The sequence below is a fragment of the Schistocerca gregaria genome, chromosome 3 (assembly GCF_023897955.1).
Source record: "Schistocerca gregaria isolate iqSchGreg1 chromosome 3, iqSchGreg1.2, whole genome shotgun sequence".
Classification (NCBI taxonomy): Eukaryota; Metazoa; Arthropoda; class Insecta; order Orthoptera; family Acrididae; genus Schistocerca; species Schistocerca gregaria.
Window position 1 is genome coordinate 940561032 of NC_064922.1, and position 20251 is coordinate 940581282.

At 40.6% G+C, this 20251-nt stretch overlaps 1 protein-coding gene across 2 annotated transcripts in view; it reads left to right on the plus strand.

The window, feature by feature from the left end:
• The window catches only part of LOC126355855 (vesicular integral-membrane protein VIP36), a 76119-nt gene extending 56183 nt beyond the window's left edge, over positions 1-19936 (plus strand). For both annotated transcript variants that reach the window (XM_050006341.1, XM_050006340.1), the window contains 3 exons: positions 18845-19011; positions 19092-19155; positions 19240-19936. In XM_050006341.1, coding sequence (XP_049862298.1) covers positions 18845-19011; positions 19092-19155; positions 19240-19391 — 383 coding nt within the window. In that variant the 3' untranslated portion in view covers positions 19392-19936. The remainder of the gene's footprint in view (positions 1-18844; positions 19012-19091; positions 19156-19239) is intronic.
• Positions 19937-20251: the final 315 nt, after the last annotated feature.

Consider the following 20251-nt stretch of genomic DNA (forward strand, 5'->3'; position numbering starts at 1 on the left):
ATGTCTAGTGAAACATTACATTATCAACATATGTGTTTGCCATTGTACCATTACATACTGTTAGATTAAAATGCATAATAACAGAAGAATATTGGCAACTGAAGGAAGGACCACAACAGTAGAGATTAGAAGATTTCAGATTGTTTTACTGTTTGTAGTTTGACAGTTAGAAACCAAATAAGTTTTTTCCATTCATACTTATGATTTATGGAAAGAATGGGGTTAGGGTTAATACAGTTTTTCATTTGTTTAAAGTAATTTGACTAATAAGTGAATTATGTGGAGTGTTAATGATTCTGAAAATCAAGGGATGATATACAGGGTATATCAAAAAGAATCATCTGATAAAAAAAAAACCGTAACTATTATTTTATTTGAGATATGTGTGTGTGAGAACAACATACTGTTGGAAAGAGCAAACTCTCGAGTTTTACACAGTTCCTACTGGGTGGCAGCAGTGTGCACCCACTTCAGTTCTAGTAAAAATGGTGTCAGGTCAACAAAGTGTTTTTTGTTCAACATTTTGCGCAGTGTGGGTCAGTAAGAACCATTAAACATGACTTTTGTACTAGATATGGTGTGGATCATTAGACAGTGGCATGAACAATTCCGAGAAACAGGTTGTTTATGTAAAGGCAAATTGCTGGGTCGTCCTTGAGTGTCTGACACAGTTGTCGAATGCATCTGCTATAGTTTCACAAGGAGTCTGCAGAAATCCATTTGCCTTGCAGCTTGACAGCTCAAAATTCCCCTGACATCCATGCTACGTGTTGCGTTGACACACTGAAACCATACAAAATTCAGCTACTGCAAACTCATCATTTAGGGTAAGATGGAGGATGACAGTTTTCTTCCACAATTAGTGTTCAGTGACGAGCAACATTCCATTTTAATGGAAAGGTGAGCCATCATAATGTGAAATATGGGCTATGGAACAACCTCATAAAGTTGTACAACATAAGAGGGACTCTCCAAAATTTAATGTGTTTCGTGCAGTTTCACAGGAAAAGTTGTATGGTATGTTTTTCTTTGCCAAGAACGCTGTTACAAGAAGCACGTATATCGACATGCTTGAGAACTTTCTTTTCCCACAGTTTGAGACTGATTCAAACGACTTCATTTACCAACAGGATGGGGCATCATCATACTGGCATCTACAAGCTCGGGAATTTTTAAATCAAAGGATTACTGAATGACGGATCGGTCGCACTGGACCAAATGATTCAGCCTTACATTACTGGCCCCCAAAGTCATCGGACCTGACTGTATGTGATTCTTTTGTGTGTGTGTGTGTGTGTGTGTGGGGGGAGGGGGGGGGGGGGAGTGTATAAAAGACTGTTTATGTGCCTCCATTATCAACAACAGTCAATGAACTGAAACATCGCATAACAGCAACTGTGGAAACTGTAACTCAAAAAGACATTCTCGCTGCAGTGTGGAAAGAAATTGAATACCGTTGCCTCAAGGGGGAGTGGGTGGGGGCAAATTAAACACCTGTGAAAAGGTATGAAAAAAAAACTTTTTGGGTTTCCCAGTCACCAAAAAACAAAATTCCCTGTATATGGTAATTAGTTTCAGAAATATACATGCCAAATCAGATGATTCTTTTTGATACAGCCTGTATTGAGAAAAGTAATAAATTGTGGCAAAGCCTTTGGCACTATCACAAATTTCTTGGGAGTAGTAAGTTTTTGTAGGGACTCCTGTATTTGGCAATTCTGCCTTCAATAATGTATTTCAATTTTTTTTGTCAGAGGTGGCCTTGTAGTTACACATGGTGGTTACTTCATTGTTTAAGAGAAAAATGAAAATTTTTGTTGTGTCACATGAAAGTAGTAGTTGAATTTAGTTTAACAATAACGTAACCTAGTGAATGTATAATTTCTGATTGCTCAGACCAGCTTTTTGTTAAATGCATTAGTATAGGAAAATGCATTGCCTTGATGCTTATTTCATTTGGCACATAATTTTATTCACAATTTGTTTACCTTTGATTACTTTTATTTTAGTAATGAAGTTTATTTCTATAAGTGACTTACATCAGCTAGGTAGAAGGAAACTTGTTTGTAAAAGTAAACAAATCCCTTTTATGTGACGTTTCATAGATAACAATTACATACAGGGTTCATAAATTGTTTGTACAAAAGTAACCTTCAATTGCAAAAAAGGTAAAAATGTAGAGATATGTTTGATACTGCACTGATTGCAGTATATCTTGAGATTTTGTTTACAAATTTTCAATATGGCTACCTTCTGAACGTGTTCAATTGCTGCATCAAAGACTGCTGGCCGACCCTGACCCAGCTTCCTCTGTGATAAACGGTCAGTTTCGGTGAACTGATTGGACCAATTACTAACAGTTTGTCTGTGAGATGGTGACTTGCTATGTTCAGTCTTGAATTATCTCTTTCCTGGTCTGCTCACAGATGGAGTGAGAGAAAAATGACGGTCTATATGCCCCCGTATGAGCCCTAATTTCTCTTATCTTGTCTCTGGTCCTTGTGCAAAATAGACATTGGCAGCAGTAATATCACTCTACAGTCAGCTGCCGATGTTGGTTTTCTAAATTGTCTCAATAGTTTTTCGTGAAAAGAACATTGTCTCCCCTCCAGGTAATTCCATTTGATTTCACCAAGCATGTCGATCGAACATACTGGTAACAATTTTGCAGAACTCTTCTAAATTGCTTTGGCGTCTTCCTTCAATCCATCTTGGTGGAATCCCAAGCACTCAATCAGTTCACAAGAAAGGGTTGCAAAAGTGTTCTATACACAGTAGATGAGCTCCACGTTTTGTAGAATTCTTCCAATAAACCAGTCAATTATTCGCCTTTCCTACTACTGACCACCTGCCCTGTTTCCATGTTGTACCACTTTGTAGTGTTACACCTAGATATGTAATTGATGTGATTGCTCAAAGCAGAATACCACTAATATTGTATTACGACATACAGGACTGTTTTTCCTATATATCCGTATCAACTAAAGTTTTTATACATTCACAGCAAGCTGCAATTTTTATCACCAGATAGGTATTCTGCCCAAGTCACCTTTCATCCTCCTGCAATCGCTCAGTGACAACACTGTCCTGTACACTACAGCACCATCAGCAAACAGTCACACTGCTGCTCACCCTATCCATCAGATCATTTATGAGTGTAGAGATAAGAAGCAGTCCTGGGTTAGTTCTGATGATACCCTTATCTCTGATTAACACTTGCTGTCTAAGACAACAAACTGGGTTTTATGACTTATGGAAGCTACAATGGTACTAAAGTTGTTGCGTTTATACAATTCCTTAGTGGTGCATGATGAGTAAAAGTCTCAAGCTCTGAAATTGTTTTCATTTGTGATCTCACATTTCAGTAATGCACACCACACTATTGAGTGAAGTGTAAGAGCCTTTCACATCTGTTTATGTTAAAACACTCTTTGGTGATGACCGATTCATACTGAGTCTGTTCATATTGCAACAATTGGTCCACAAGATCATTAATAATCCTTGTCTCATCAAATTTACTGGAAAGAGTGAAATTAGAGCCATCAAATTATCTACGTCTAATGTGAATAAAAAGTCATTAGCACAGAATACTTTTAAGTACACACAGTATGTGAACATTGTCAGTTACCAATTTCTCTTAAAAGAAAAAGTTTGTGTAAAACTAACTGGATCATCCTAGCTTAAATGAACTATTGAATAATAAGTTTTAATGGAATTTTACCTCAACTAGAATTTCAATATTTTATGTAGATATGACATGTTAACTACTGGTATATGAAAAAAAGAGAAAAAAAATCTAAGGAGTAGAATGGTAGCAAATGGAGTAATTCCATTTCAAAGCCTTAAAGCTACTCACATTCCTGGAAACATTTTCCGCATACTTGGACCTTCATCAACAGTTTCTAGTGGGGCACTTCCCAGAAGTCTAGGGATACAAAATCTGCTTGTGGTTCATAGAATATTGTGTGAGAAAATGGCAAGCTGAGTTTTGCAGGAGTGATACTTCTGAATCTATGCTGATTTGGGGACTGAAGCTTTTCTGTCTGAGATGGTGATGAGAAAAATACTTAGTTTTTATTTAGTGCCACAACTGGTCATTATGAAGTTAATTGTATTCTTTCATTGTAGTATAAAGATTTAAGCATTAAGTAAATGGCAGTTATGACAATTTTCATTTAATCTCATTTACTTTGAAAAAGTGTAGAATTTAATTCCTATACTTAACTGCATTGTGATGATGTGACAGAACCAAAGAAGATGGTAGAGGACAGAAGTGCAACTGGGCTTCCCTCTTGTCATATTTAGCTGTGCTGGGGAAAGAAAAGTAGTGTATTATTCAGTATGCTAAAGAAAAGGATCAATCACAAAGGGTGAGGCTATGCCAAGAACAAGGGAATGAGGGACCAAGTGGGGTATAGTGTGTATGATAAAATACAACAAATATGTATGAAAGACATGGCAATTAAATACGTGCTGCTGAAGAGAAGGTAGTCAGCAATCTAGGTGACACTCCAGGATCATTAAGGACCAGTTCTGGATGTGCTGACTGCCATACTCTCTAATCATTCCAACATGCAAATTGTAGTTATAAGTGGACAAAATTTACCTGTTGCAGGATAGCATCATCCATAAATTTTTTTTCATTGTTGTACATTAAATAGTTTGGTATGAGAAAAAAACAATAGTGTAATATGAAGCAACTATTTGAATATTACAATGGAAAAGGTAAACCCTACATGATGTTTAACAGGAAGGGTTTTGAGGCGTTATCTTACACTATTTGAATAATAGTCTGAGTGACAAGTACAAAGTGTATGATAGAAAACCATATAAAAGGTGCTTCAGACTTGATGGACAAGATGAGAAGTGTAACAACTTACAGAGACTAACCCTAATTTATAATCTGCAACATTATTTAAAAAATTAGCGAGCAGGGCTATTCGAATAACATGTTTTATGAGATGTAGCTTCCGATGACAGTAGCTTACAATACACGTATATGAGCCGGTCTCAGATACTGCTGTGATGTGTTAAAATAGATTGATTGCAAAAACTGAATTAATAACAAAGCTGCAAAATTCATGAAATTTGTATTTGTTGTAGTGTTACTAAGATGAAAAGTAAACTGCAGTGGGGGCTCACCACTTATTGGTGAGTACGTGCTTGGCGACCATGGGGCCCCAGCCCTTAAAGCACTGCTTCTCTTTCAGTGCTGCTTGTCTCCTCTTCTTCTGTCCTTTTCCCCTCTCTTGGGGAGATGTCTCGTGCCTCCATGGGCTCTTGAAGCTCATTTGCATTTGTTTACTTGTTGGACTCTTCTCTCTTGTACTGCTCTTTCCCTATATTGCTCTTTCCCTGCTCTGCTCTTTTCCTGCACTGCTCTTTCCCTGCTCTGTTCTTTCCCTGCTCTGTTCTTTCCCTGCTCTGTTCTTTCCCTGCTCTGTTCTTTCCCTGCTCTGTTCTTTCCCTGCTCTGTTCTTTCCCTGCTCTGTTCTTTCCCTGCTCTGTTCTTTCCCTGCTCTGTTCTTTCCCTGCTCTGTTCTTTCCCTGCTCTGTTCTTTCCCTGCTCTGTTCTTTCCCTGCTCTGTTCTTTCCCTGCTCTGTTCTTTCCCTGCTCTGTTCTTTCCCTGCTCTGTTCTTTCCCTGCTCTGTTCTTTCCCTGCTCTGTTCTTTCCCTGCTCTGTTCTTTCCCTGCTCTGTTCTTTTCCTGTATCGCTCTTTCCCTGCACTGCTCTTTTCCTGTGTCGCTCATTCCCTGCACTGCTCTTTTCCTGTGTCGCTCTTTCCCTGTTCAGTTTCCCCTGCTCTGTTCTTTCCTTGTTCCTTTCTTTCCTTGTTCTGAGATCTCTTCCTCTGCTGTGGCCATTCTTTCTTTTCTCCTTTCCTCCTTCTCTTTTCTTCTCCTCCCTGTGTGTGCCTGACGGCCACCCATGCGTTTGCTGCGTAGCAGGAGACTGAGTAACGAGTAATTCCCAGCCCCGGGTTGGCATGCAGGACCCGTTCGTACCACCTGGTACAGGCCAGGCCAGGCCCAGGGAGGGGTGATTGCCTGAGCTGTTACCCTCCTCCTCTGCCCTGTGGTCCCTCTGTCAGTCGATCGGGAGGTGTGACCTAAGGTGAGGACAATCACCTAAGGCAGGGGCTCCCCTTTGGAGGGCCCCTGCTGGAAGGAGTGCACCATCGAAGTGCTGGCAATCGTGGTGGACTTCTTCCCAATGACTTGACTTTCCTTCTCTTTCTCAGTGTGTTTCTCATAAACGAAAATGGAACGATGCACCTGCCTCAATGTCTCTTCCTGCTGCGCCTCTATTTCTAGTAGTCTCACGTTTAGACAAAAACGAGACATTTGCTACTGTTAAACCCCTTTGTTAAACAGACAGGTGTGGATGGCACCTCCGGCCCTGTGAAGTCATGCTCTCATCTCTGAAATGGTAATTGATAGTGCTCTCCACGCCCAGAAACTACTGAAGGCCCAAATCCTCCACGAATATCCTATAAAAGTGGAGGCCCACAGGATACTTAACTTATCCCACGTTGTTATCTACACCCGGCTGTTGGATGGTTTGACGGAGGACGAAATAACTAATTATCTATTGGATCAGGGCGTTACTGCTGTTCATAGTTATGAAAAAGGAAGCTGCCGATTTGTTTCCCGCTCCCAAATTGTTCCTGAGTTTCGATTGGTTAACACTTCCTACCAAGATAAAGGCAGGCTATGAAGTCATCTCTGTGCGCCCTTATAGTCCCAATCCGTTGCAGTGTTATAAATGTCACCTGTTCAATCATACCAGCATGCCATGTAAAAATGCAGCCAAATGTGTCACTTGTAGCAAGGATGCACACGAAGGTGCCTGTCCACCTCCTTCCCCTCACTGCATTGTCATGGAGACCATGCTGCTTCTTCTCGTTCCTGTCCCCTCTATCAAGACAAGTGGGCTGTTCAAGAGATAAGGAGGAAGAAGAAGGTACCTTTTCCTGTTGCCCAGAAACTGTTAGCGAGCCGTAAACTGATTGTCCCTTTGTCTGGAAGCTACAGCACCATGTTAGCCTCTCCCTGCCCCACGAAAAACATGGCTACACAAACTTTTGACTTACAGTTCAGTTCAACCATGGCAAAGTTGCCTCGCCTTCAAGCAGACACTCCCATCTCCCACTTCCCAGGCTGTAGATTCTGCTACCCATTCTTCGCCCTCACCGGCGAAGACGGTTGCAATGCAGCTAGCGAATCGTCAATTCAAAAAGGAATATTCCTGGAAAGACTTCTCGCGTACCTCGAGTTGCCAGCCGTCTGGCTCTTCTGCCAATCGCCAAAAGCTAAAACAATCTTTCCCCTCTCCCATTCGTCAGTCCATTTCAGCTGACCAACACCGGGGAAGCTCCATTGATCCCGCTGAATTGATGGATGAAGATCCTCCACCTGTGGATTCTAGTGGCTGTCATCCCTTGACAGCTCGCCCTAAGCGGCCGTCGAGGTGAGTGTTTCTTCATTCTTAAGTGTTTTCTAAATTTTATGGCCGTTTTACAATGGAATATCCGTGGCCTTCGGTCTAACAGGGCGGACCGCCAGCTGCTCCTGCGCTCCCAATGTCCGTACTCCCATTTTACTTCACTACGGATGGACCTTCCCTTTACAGCAGAGATTCCTGCTCATGGTGGGGTCACGCTGCTTCTACATGATGATGTTTGTCATCGTCCTATCCCCTTGCACACCTACCTGCAAGCAGTTGCTGCACGTGTTTTCCTTCCCGAGTTCACCTTTTCCCTCTTCACCATTTATATCCCTTCGTCTTCTGCTGTCTCTAGGGTGGACCTGATGTAGCTTGTTGCTCAGCTTCCTCCACCCTTTCTGCTCCATGGTTACACCAATGCCCATCATCCTCTTTGGGGCTCGCCTGTTGCCTGCCCGAGAGGTTCCCTTTGGCGGATCTTCTTAACACTGGCAAAGCCATGTTTCTCTCTGATTCCACGCATACTTATTCCCACTTAGACCTCTCGATCTGCTCTGCCCAGCTCGCTCGATGTCTCGAGTGGTGTGCTCTTTCTGATACTTAGTCGAGTGACCACTTCCCTTGTATGACTCGCCTGTATAATCATACCCCGCCACACCGGTTCGCTCATTGGAAATTCACTCTTGCTTACTGGAGGCTATATTCCTCCTTGGCAGATTTTGACGACCGGCTGTTTCCCAGCTGCGATGATCAGGCTGAGCACCTCGTCGACAATATTATCTTGGTTGCCGTATCCTCATCCCTCGTACCACTACTTCTCCCCATTGAGTCCCGGTCCCTTGGTGGACTGTGGAGTGCAGCAATGCGATTCGTGCCCGATGACGTGCGCTTCGTGTCTTTCACCGTCATCCTACATTAATGAACTGCATCCGCTACAAGCAACTACGTGTGCAGTGCCGTCGCACTATTAAGGAAAATAAGAAAGCGTGCTAGGTTTCCTTCACCAGCTCGTTCAACAGATTTACACTGTCGTCTCTTGTTTGGGATGGCCTGTGCTGTCTTTCCGGGATTACCCCCCACTCCCCGATTTCTGGTCTGACTGTGGTGGGAAACGTCATAGTTGACACTGTCGATGTTTCCAATGCTTTGGGTCGGTACTTTCTGGAGGTTTCAAGCGCCACCCACTACCATCCTGCCTTCCTTCCTTGGAAACAGGTGGAGGAGGCTCGTGCAGTCTCTTTTCTCTTTTTGAATGGAGATTGCTACAATACTCTTTTTACTATGTGGGAGCTCGAGCATGCTCTCTCCTCATCCAGGTCTTCTGCTCCTGGGCCCTATACAATCCATGTCCTCATGCTGCAGAATCTTCCTTCTGTGGGAAAACACTTTCTCTTCGATACCTACAACTGTATTTGGACTGACGGTGTATTTCCCACGCTTTGGTGTGAAGCTATTATTGTTTCCCTACCTAAGCTTTGTAAAGGTAAATGTCTTCCTTCCAGGTATCGTCCAATTTCCCTTGCCAGCAGTGTTTTAAGGTGATGGAATGCATGGTCAATGGTCGATTAGTGTGCTGGCTGGAGTCACACCCTCTTCTCACTAATGTTCAGTGTGGGTTCCGAAAGCGCCACTCCATGGTTGATCATCTCGTCACCCTGTCAACGTTCATCATGAATAATTTTCAGCAGAAGCAACAAACAGTGGCAGTTTTTTTTGATTTGGAGAAAGCCTATGATACCTGTTGGTGGACAGACATTCTACCGTACTATGCACACATGGGGCCTCTGCGGTCGTCTTTCCAATTTCATTCAGGAATTTTTAACGGACCAAGTTTTCTGGGTACATGTGGATTCATCCTTATCCCACACCTTTTCACAGGAGAACGATGTGCCTCAGGCCTCCGTACTGAGTGTCGTCCTCTTTGCTATAGCCATCAACCCCATTATAAACTGCCTTCCAGCTGGCATTTCCGGCTCTCTGGTTGACGACTTTGCTATTTATTGCAGCTCCCAGTGGACGTGTCTCCTGCAGTGCAGTCTTCAGCATTGTCTGGACCATCTCTGTTCGTGGAGTGTCACAAGTGGTTTCCGCTTTTCTACTACCAAATCTGTTTGCGTCAACTTCTGGCGGTACAAGGCATTTCTCCCACCGTCCTTGCGACTGGGCCAAAATGCTCTCCCGTTCGTGGATGCAACGAAGTTCTTAGGGCTTATGTTCGATAGGAAACTCAGTTGGTCTCCCCACGTGTCTACCTAGCTGCACGCTGCACCCAGTCCCTCAATGTCCTTCGTGTATTGAGCGGTACCTCTTCGGGGGCTGATCGGACTTCCCTCCTCTGCCCCCTATCGATCTCTTGTCTGCTCCAAGTTGTATTATGGATGCATTGTCTACTCTGCACGGCCTTCTATCTTACGCCGTCTAAATACAATACACCATTTGGGGATCCGTTTCGCCACTGGTGCCTTTTGTACTAGCCTTGTTGAGTCTATGCAGAAGCCGGTGAACTACCACTGTCCTACTGGCGTGACATCCTACTCAGTAGATATGCTTGTCGACTTTCTTCCATGCCAGGCCACCCAACCTTTGACCCTTTTTTTTATGGCATTCTTGACCCCCAGTATGAGATGTATGTTTCTTCTCTGCAGCCTCCCGGTGTCTGCTTTCGTCACCTGCTTCAGCAGCTGCAGTTCACACTTCATGCCACTTTCTGAATGGGAGAGAGCCCTTCACCACCTTGGCTTCAGACACAGGTTTTTGTTTGTTTTGACGTCAGCTCGTTCCCAAAGGATTAGACTTCCGAGCTGACCTATCGCTGCAAATTTCTCGAACTTCTCTCACAACTTGCTGATAGCATATTTTTGTACACTGATGGTTCAAAGTCTACCCACAGCGTTGGCTGTGCTTTTGTCATTGGGGCTGATAAGTTTAAATACCAGCTTTTTGACCATGCACAATTTTTACAGGAGAGTTTTTTGCCCTGTATCAGGCTGTTTACTATGTCTGTAAGCACCAGCTCACTCACTGTGTGATCTGCTCTGACTCCCTCAGTGCCCTTAAGAGTCTAGATGATCCCGATCCAGCCCACCCCATCGTTTGACGGACTCGGGACTGTCTCCATTTGTTCCTGGATGGGGGAGCCCAAGTGATTTTCATTTGTGTTCCTGGCCATGTTGGTTTACCTGGGAATGATACTACTTATGCTGCAGCCAACGCCGCCGTCTGTCTTGGGCGGCCCTCTTCTTACTCTGTTCCCTCGCAAGATATTTGTGCTTTCCTCTATCAGTGTATCACGTCACTTTGGCGTGACGATTGGTGCTCCTTTCATGGGAATAAACTCAGAAGTGAAACCTCTCCCAACAGCGTGGTCGACTTCCTCCCAGCCCTCTTGCCGTGAGGAATAATGTTAGCTTGGTTGCAGATAGGGCACTGCTGCTTTAGTCACCGCCACTTATTGAGTGGTGACCCTGCACCCAGCTGTCCTTTCTGTAACCAGCCATTAACTGTCAGACAGTTCCTGATCCTCTGCCCCTATTTTAGCCACTTATGTCTCAGGGTCGGGGTGCCACCCGCTTTGCTGGACATTTTAGCAGATGATGTGCAATCTGTGGCTCGTGTTTTTAGTTTTTTAAAAAGCAGTAATATGGCAAAAGAGATTTGATTTCTACCTGGTGACTCCGGTTTCTTGTCAACGTCTTTTAGATACTCTTCCGTAACGTCTTGATTTTTTTAGATCTGTTTTTTCTTCCTTTTTGTATTGGACCTTGTTTTGGTTTTTCCCCTTGCGGTTCAAGCATTCTCTGGTTCTATGGTGGGTGCTTATGGCCTTAGATGTTTTGCGCCCTAAAACCCCACACACAAGAAAAACCTCAATTAAGACACTGTGAATGGGGCTGCTCTTAAAATTAGTGAAACAGTTTGGAAATGCTACTCCCTACTCCCCTGCATACATTTTACGGACTAACTTCAGTGGTAAAGCTAGAGAAATTGTGCAGGAAAACATCACAACCATTGATGCAGACATCCTCTCAACAGCATGTGTCAATGGACTGAAAACGAGCAAGGTTCCTTTTCCTTTATATCGTATTCCGGCTTGTGCACTATGATTACTGATGTAAGATTGTGATAAGAATTTTAGTTTAGGCGAATAATTCGTAATGATGCTCATGCAAGGTCAGAATAGGTAGCTAGAAGGCCTTTGTACTCAGGATTTTAGTGTAAGACCGTAGTTTTCACTGTAAAGTTTGTTGGAAATCTACCATTTATGTCTAGGTCTTTGCCTTTGAAAGCTGCTGCTGATTTTTCATGAGATCTCCCATGTGCTTTGTTATATTTGTGGCCATTAGTACTTACCAAAAACTTCACAAGTACTGTAGTAATAATTATGATCAGTGCGATTTTGGAACTATTTTTAACATAGGAACTATGTCGAATGATTCTTGTTGCGTGTTTTCCTTACGAGGGACTGGAGTATGTGATGAACCACGAATGGGCAGAGCAAATACAGCAATCATACAGATATGAAAGCAAAATCTGAAGATGATCAGAAATTTCAGATGTTTTCATTATCATCATCTGATTGATAAGGCAACAGAATTATTGTTTTTGTATTTGGAGAGATGTCATTGTGTAAATAATCTTATTCAGTCAAACCTTTGCAAATTTTAAAATCTTGTTGTTGGATGCTCACTGCCAAATTCATTGACACCTTCTGATGCTTGAAATGTTTTATGTTGCATTGAAATATTGGTTTTCAATGAGGCAGTGAAGAGGTGCAGGACATCTGTTCAGCAGAAGTCCTGCTGTGATCCCATACAGCATTCTGAACAAGATTTCCAATTTGTTCATTATTTCACACATTGTGTTCCACAAACAAAATCGTGAAGAGGGGCCTTTCAGGGATTCGGAATTAGGCAAGTTATACCTTTAAAAAATTTAATACAAAGTCTTTTAAATGTCCACATTGCAAACGATATACAACATTAAGTTTGATAACTCGGTTCATACAACCATCCTCACATCTGAAGGAACAAACAGAAGCAGAAAATTGCTATAGGTGACTTCAAGAATATACATATATGAGGGTAAAGCAATATACAAAAAATTATGACATACCAATTGTGGTAAGACATTGAGTCAACATATACATTAAAGCTACACCACATCGCCTGTGTACCTTGATACTACGGAAGAAAGGAAAAGCAACTATCAGATGAAGATGAATCATAATCAATTTTACGACTTTACAAAAATAATGTAACGGAATAAATATCAAAGGCATACCATCCTCACATTAGAGATTTCAGTAAACTTCTGGCTATACCAACAAGGTAAAAAGAGTGAGATTCTAAAACTATATGGATAAAAGGAAACTATTTCATTACAGATATTGGAACAGTGTTACAGCTATAACTTGTCATAAACAGACTACATGAATAATATTATATAAACAAACATATCACACTTAAAAAATTGACCTCAAGTCTAAAATTTTTTATATGAAGTATGTTTGTAGCTACAGCCTAAACAGTCATGTGTCACTCCAGATTGCACAGTGCTTTTGTAAAACTAATGTTAGGTTTAGTTTCCAAACAGCTGACACACAAAAAACACACTTCTGCCACCAAGTTGGTCCTAGAAAAAATAAGTTTAATAAACCAGGAGCATATAAAATTAAATGTAATGACATTGACCAGTTTTATATTGGCCAGACGATCTGTTGTTTTGATGCTAGTTTTCAGAAATACGTGTTCAGCCAAAATAAAGTAGCCTTTAGTATGTATGTCACTGCAAAGAGACCTACAGTGCAGGACACTGGTTATGATAGGGAGCTGCCATGCAATGCCCAAAGAAAGAATGCTTGATATATTGGAGGAATCAGAAGTTTACATTTGTAAGAAAAAAGCCCTGATCTTATATTAAATTAACAACAAGAATTTAATAACAATTATTTCTTCATTGTTTTCACAAATTTCTTTAATTATATGTGCCTAACATGTACTGCAGATAGGTTTGTACCATGTGCTGCCTTTACAACTGCAAGCTGCATCATTTCCATTGTCCTACGTCCACCTGCCCCCCCCCCCCCCCCCCCCAAAAGAACCATGAACCTTGCCATTGCAAGGGAGGCTTGCGTGCCTCAGCGATACAGATAGCCGTACCGTAGGTGCAACCACATCGGAGGGGTATCTGTTGAGAGGCCAGACAAACGTGTGGTTCCTGAAGAGGGGCAGCAGCCTTTTCAGTAGTTGCAGAGGCAACAGTCTGGATGATAGACTGATCTGGTCTTGTAACACTAACCAAAGCAGCCTTGCTGTGCTGGTACTGCGAACGGCTGAAAGCAAGGGGAAACTACGGCCATAATTTTTCACGAGGGCATGCAGCTTTACTGTATGATTAAATGATGATGGCGTCCTCTTGGGTAAAATATTCCAGAGGTAAAATAGTCCCCCATTTGGATCTCCGGGCGGGGACTACTCAGGAGGATGTCGTTATCAGGAGAAAGAAAACTGGCGTTCTACGGATCGGAGCGTGGAATGTCAGATCCCTTAGTCGGACAAGTAGGATAGAAAATTTTAAAAAGGAAAAGGATAGGTTAAAGTTAGATATAGTGGGAATTAGTGAAGTTCGGTGGAAGGAGGAACAAGACATTTGGTCAGGCGAATACAGGATACAAAGTCAAATAGGGGTAAATCAGGAGTAGGTTTAATAATGAATAAAAAAATAGGAGTGTGGGTAAGCTACTGCAAACAGCATAGTGAACGCATTATTGTGGCCAAGATAGACACGAAGCCCATGCCTACTACAGTAGTACAAGATTATATGCCAACTAGCTCTGCAGATGATGATGAAATTGAAGAAATGTATGATGAAGTAAAAGAAATTATTCAGATAGTGAAGGAAGGCGAAAATTTAATACTCGTGGGTGACTGGAATACAGTAGTAGGAAAAGAGAGAGGAGGAAACGTAGTAAGTGAATATGGATTGGGGCTAAGAAATGAAAGAGGAAGCCACCTGATTGAATTTTGCACAGAGTACAACTTAATCATAGCTAACACTTGGTTCAAGAATCATAAAAGAAGGTTGTGTACATGGAAGAAGCCAGGAGATACTGACAGGTTTCAAATAGATTACATAATGGTAAGTCAGACATTTAGGAACCAGGTTTTAAATTGTAAGACATTTCCAGGAGCAGATGTGGACTCTGATCACAATCTATTGGTTATGAACTGTATATTAAAACTGAAGAAACTGCAAAAAGGTGGGAATTTAAAGAGATGGGACCTGGATAGACTGAAAGAACCAGAGGTTGTACAGAATTTCAGGGAGAGGATAAGGGAACAATTGACAGGAATGGGGGAATGAAATACAGTAGAAGGAGAGTGGGTAGCTTTGAGAGATGAAGTAGTGAAGGCAGCAGATGACCTAGTAGGTAAAAAGATCAGGGGTAGTAGAAATCCTTGGGTAACAGAAGAAATACTGAATTTAATTGATGAAAGGAGAAAATATAAAAATGCAGTAAATGAAGCAGGTAGAAAAGAATACAAACGTCTCAAAAACGAGATCGACAGGAAGTGCAAAATGGCTAAGCAGGGATGGCTAGAGAACAAATGTAAGGATGTAGAGGCTTATCTCACTAGGGGTAAGATAGATACTGCTTACAGGAAAATTAAAGAGATCTTTGGAGAACAGAGAACCACTTGTATGAATATCAAGAGTTCAGATGGAAAACCAGTTCTAAGCAAGGAAGGTAAAGCAGAAAGGTGGAGGCAATATATAGAAGGTCTATACAAGGGCAATGTACTTGAGGACAATATTATGGAAATGGAAGAGGATGTAGATGAAGATGAAATGGGACATACGATACTGCGTGAAGAGTTTGACAGAGCACTGAAAGACCTGAGTCGAAACAAGGCCCGGGGAGTAGACAACATTCCGTTAGTACTACTGACAGCCTTGGGAGAGCCAGTCCTGACAAAACTCTACCATCTGGTGAGCAAGATGTACGAGACAGGCGAAATACCCTCAGACTTCAAGAAGAATATAATAATTCCGATTCCAAAGAAAGCGGGTGTTGACAGATGTGAAAATTACTGAACAACCAGTTTAATAAGTCACGGATGCAAAATACTAACGCGTATTCTCTACAGATGAATTGAAAAACTGGTAGAAGCCGACCTCGGGCAAGATCAGTTTGGATTCCGTAGAAATATTGGAACACGTGAGGCAATACTGACTCTACGACTTATCTTAAATGAAAGGTAAGCCTATGTTTCTAGCATTTATAGACATAGAGAAAGCTTTTGAAAATGTTGACTGGAATACTCTCTTTCAAATTCTGAAGGTGGCAGGGGTAAAATACAGGGAGAGAAAGGCTATTTACAATTGGTACAGAAACCAGATGGCAGTTATAAGAGTCGGGGGGGCATGAAAGGGAAGCAGTGGTTGGGAAGGGGGTGAGACAGGGTTGTAGCCTGTTCCCGATGTTATTCATTCTGTATATTGAGCAAGAAGGAAACAAAAGAAAAATTCGGAGTAGGTATTAAAATCCAGGGAGAAGAAATAAAAACTTTGAGGTTCGCCGATGACATTGTAATTCTGTCAGAGACAGCAAAGGACTTGGAAGAGCAGTTAAACGCGATGGACAGTGTCTTGAAAAGCAAAACAAGGATAATGGAATGTAGTCAAATTAAGTCGGGTGATGCTGAGGGAATTAGATTAGGAAATCAGACACTTAAAGTAGTAAAGGAGTTTTGCTATTTGGGGAGCAAAATACATGATGATGATGGTTGAAGTAGAGAGGATATAAAATGTAGATTGGCAATGGCAAGGAAAGTGTTTCTGAAGAAGAGAAATTTGTTAACATCGAATATTGATTTAAGTGTCAGGAAGTCATTTCTGAAAGTATTTGTATGGAGTGTAGCCATGTATGGAAGTGAAACATGGACGATAACGAGTTTGGACAAGAAGAGAATAGAAGCTTTCAAAATGTGGTGCTACAGAAGAATGCCAAAGATTAGATGGGTAGATCACATAACTAATGAGGAGGTATTGAATAGGATTGGGGAGAAGAGAAGTTTGTGGCACACCTTGACTAGAAGAAGGTATCTGTTGGTAGGACATGTTCTGAGGCATCAAGGGATCACCAATTTAGTATTGGAGCGCAGCGTGGAGGGTAAAAATCGCAGAGGGAGACCAAGAGATGAATACGCTAAACAGATTCAGAAGGATGTAGGTTGCAGTAGGTACTGGGAGATGAAGCAGCTTGCACAGGATAGAGTAGCATGGAGAGCTGCATCAAACCAGTCTCAGGACTGAAGACCACAACAACAACACCACGTCTATCTGTTAATGCACGCTGAATGTCAGTCTCTGCTGCATTCACATTTTGGGTGGCCCTTCACCCACATTGGCAGTCTTTGAACCTCTGTTATTTTGATTGCTTGGTCGTAATGTCTCTTATTCTGTACTCGTATATTAACATTTATATTGTACTTCTTGTTTTTTGACATTAGTTCAATATTTTGCCTTTGTTAGCAACTGTCCTCTTTTAAATTGATAATGGCTTCATCAGTACAATTTTGACATTGGATGTGTTTTTCTTTTTGTTCTTAATCTTTATTTTTATTACTTACTACTATAATTTTATTTCTATTATGTAACATTCTTTGTAAATGTGCGTGTTTGCACACCACGTACTGCCTTATTTGTCAGTTGTTGATTGTTCACAAGCACACACAAGTTAATCTTATTACAGATTCAAATAGGTCACAAACAAGTTTGATAGACTTTTGTGTACTTGTATATTTTTTTCTTTTGGTTTTGGCAAGTTACATTTTTTAACGATGCAAGTGTAAAAAATTTTATATTCAGCATCTTTAATGAGTGTGGTATGTTTGTATCTATTATTCATGTGGTCTGCTGATCACAACTTATAGCTTTTATGCTGTTTCATTATTTGTAAAAAATAATTTATTTTCATTTATCCCCATTGGTTTAGAATCATTAATCCCCCCCCTGGTACGGCCAGTGCCTTAACAAGTTGTCTCTAATATGGGATTGGTATGTCTTTCTTGTTTCTTACTTCCCTATTTTTATAATGCAGTAAGATTGATTATGATTCATGATCATCTGATAGCTCCTTTTCCTTCATATAAAACACCAAAACATGCAGAAAATTCAGTCTAACCTTACTAATGACGTTACCATGATTGGTCTGTGATTACTTTTTATAAATTACTGTATTTTGAAATATGTGTATTGCTGAAATCTGTCAGTCTTACGTAAAGCAATTTTGTTTCTCATCTTGTTCTTCAATATCTGAAGGATGGTGGTATGAACAACTGAAACTAATTATCACATGAAGTGTTGTATATTGTTTGTGATCTAGACAACTGAAAGGGTTTGTGTAATTTTTTTAAAAACAATTCCGAAATAAATTTTCACTTTGCTGTAGAGTTTGTGCTGGTATGAAACTGGCAGATAAAGACTGCGTCCTGGACTGAGACTCGAATTCGGGACCATGCCCACAAAAGGCAAAGGTCCCAAGATTGAGCCTCAGTTTTCTATGCTGATGTACGTTATTAAAAAGATATCTGCCTTGAGAGAAGCCACTGACCCCATCTTCTTCTAGTCAGGTGCTGTTTTTGTGTAACAGTACAAACAAAGCATTTACATAACTTGACACGGACTAATACCAACTGTCTATTTAACCTGAACATGATTAATGCAGTTTTTTCATCCCTGACCTAACTGTTCTGATAAATTGTAGTAGTAGCTATTGGGTATTCCTCTGCTTGGGTATAGGATATTTCAGATGATTTTCATGATGATAAACCATTTATTTTTACTCTGAAGGGGTAATGTAATATCCTATTTTTCTTACTCTTTTTGCACTATGTTCACCATTATGTTTGCTTTAAACAAATGCTGCATAATGTACTTACATTTCCATGTGTGTTATGCAGAACTTAGTGGCTATTATGCTGACTATTGGTTTTATTCTTTCACCTGGCACTGTGCTGGAAGTGTTGGAAATGTCTGAGAACAACTACATACATATTTGTATTTAACTCCACATTACTAACAGCACAAATTAAATTTAAGCTCTTCAGGTGCATTAGTTGTCTGCTGCTCTTGAACTTTCCAATAAGTTTCTCTTTGCTTATTATACTCTAGATTGTAGCATGTTGACAAGCTTTTCTAAGTAGTTACTGCAGCACTTAGCCTATAAAAATACCTGTTTATACCTTTTATGAATTTTTCTGTGTTCAGAAGGAGAGAATATTTCAGTGTACCATGGATAACTATTTTCCACTTATGAAGACAAAATAAGATGCTTTGTTTGCTTTAATTTCCTACATACTTTCCAGTGGTTTATTTAGAATGAAATGTTTCAGTGTCGACAGATTTTGAGAACAAAGCTGCTTGGAAGGAATGTTTATCTGTGAAAGGAGTCAGACTACCTACTGGGTACTATTTTGGTATGACTGCTGCTACAGGCGACCTCAGTGATAACCACGACATCCTGTCAGTTCGTCTTTATGAACTTGATATGCCAAGCGATGTAAGTTTACCAACTTTGTGAGCAAAGGATGGCAATAAAAGGTTATTTTAGTGTTCTTACATACATTTATTTTCTTATAGCCAAAAGACGAGGAAGATCGGTCACAAATTTCTCCTTCAGCAGCATTTTTTGAGCCACCAAGAGGTAAGATAGCGTTAATTTATAAGTATGTTTTGACAAGTTTTTTTTTATCAAGAAACTGTTTTAATACTGTGTTTTTTTTCCCAGATCATGTAGAGGATCCAAAGCCATCATCACTCAGTGGTTTAAAGATCTTCATTTTAATGCTGCTGGGAACACTGGCAGTTATTGCTTTTATTGTCATTGGAATAATGTTCTATCAAAAGCACCAAGAAAACAGCCGAAAAAGATTTTACTAAGTTTAATATGTCTTGTGCCATTTTGATGTTACAAGGAGAAATTGTTTGAAGACTGAAACATCTCATCTCTTTTACTCTTAAGTTGCATTAGTTTTACAGTGTTACAAAATTGCGTTTGTTCCATCAGTTTCCTTCCTGAATGTAACTATTGTTATTTTATATAAGAAATTGTTTCTTCAGTCATTGTTATGTACAGTGTATTTCATTAATCATCCTTCATTTGTGTTTCATGTTTTGCATTGCTGTGATATAGCCGTAAGAATACAAGTATATTGTGAACACGTCTGTGACATTGTGACTAAAGCAAATTAAAGCCACTCAGTTAATAGCCATAATGATCATTGTTGAGACCTATTTGTTGTGTTTTGTTAAGATAATTAGGAATGAAGTTCCTAATCATCTGATTCGGTTTAATAATAACAGCAACACCATATTCAAGTACGAAAATATTTTAAGTTAGTAGAGACATTTGCGTACATTTTTGTCTGTAAAAAGAGCAGTTTGTGAATGTTAAAAGTATAAATGAATTCCTGATTTTTGTTTAATGTGTGTGCTTTTGTGTCTATGGCCTCCACCCAGTTTGCGTCCTTATCCTACTTCATATATACTGACTTGCCTCTCTTGTAGCATCTGCCACTCAAAAGTGTTGAGCATCTTCATAATGCTCTATGCTGACTAAATGATCCCATGATGAAACGTGTTGCTCTTCGCTGTATCTTGCATATCTCTTCTATGAATCCAGTGTGATAATGGCCCCAAACTGATATTAAAAATCAGTAATGTTCTGTGACTTCCGCTCCAAACGGCAAAAGATTGTCCTTGTTGCATAATTGCTTTTGGGGTTTCAAATATTTATAACA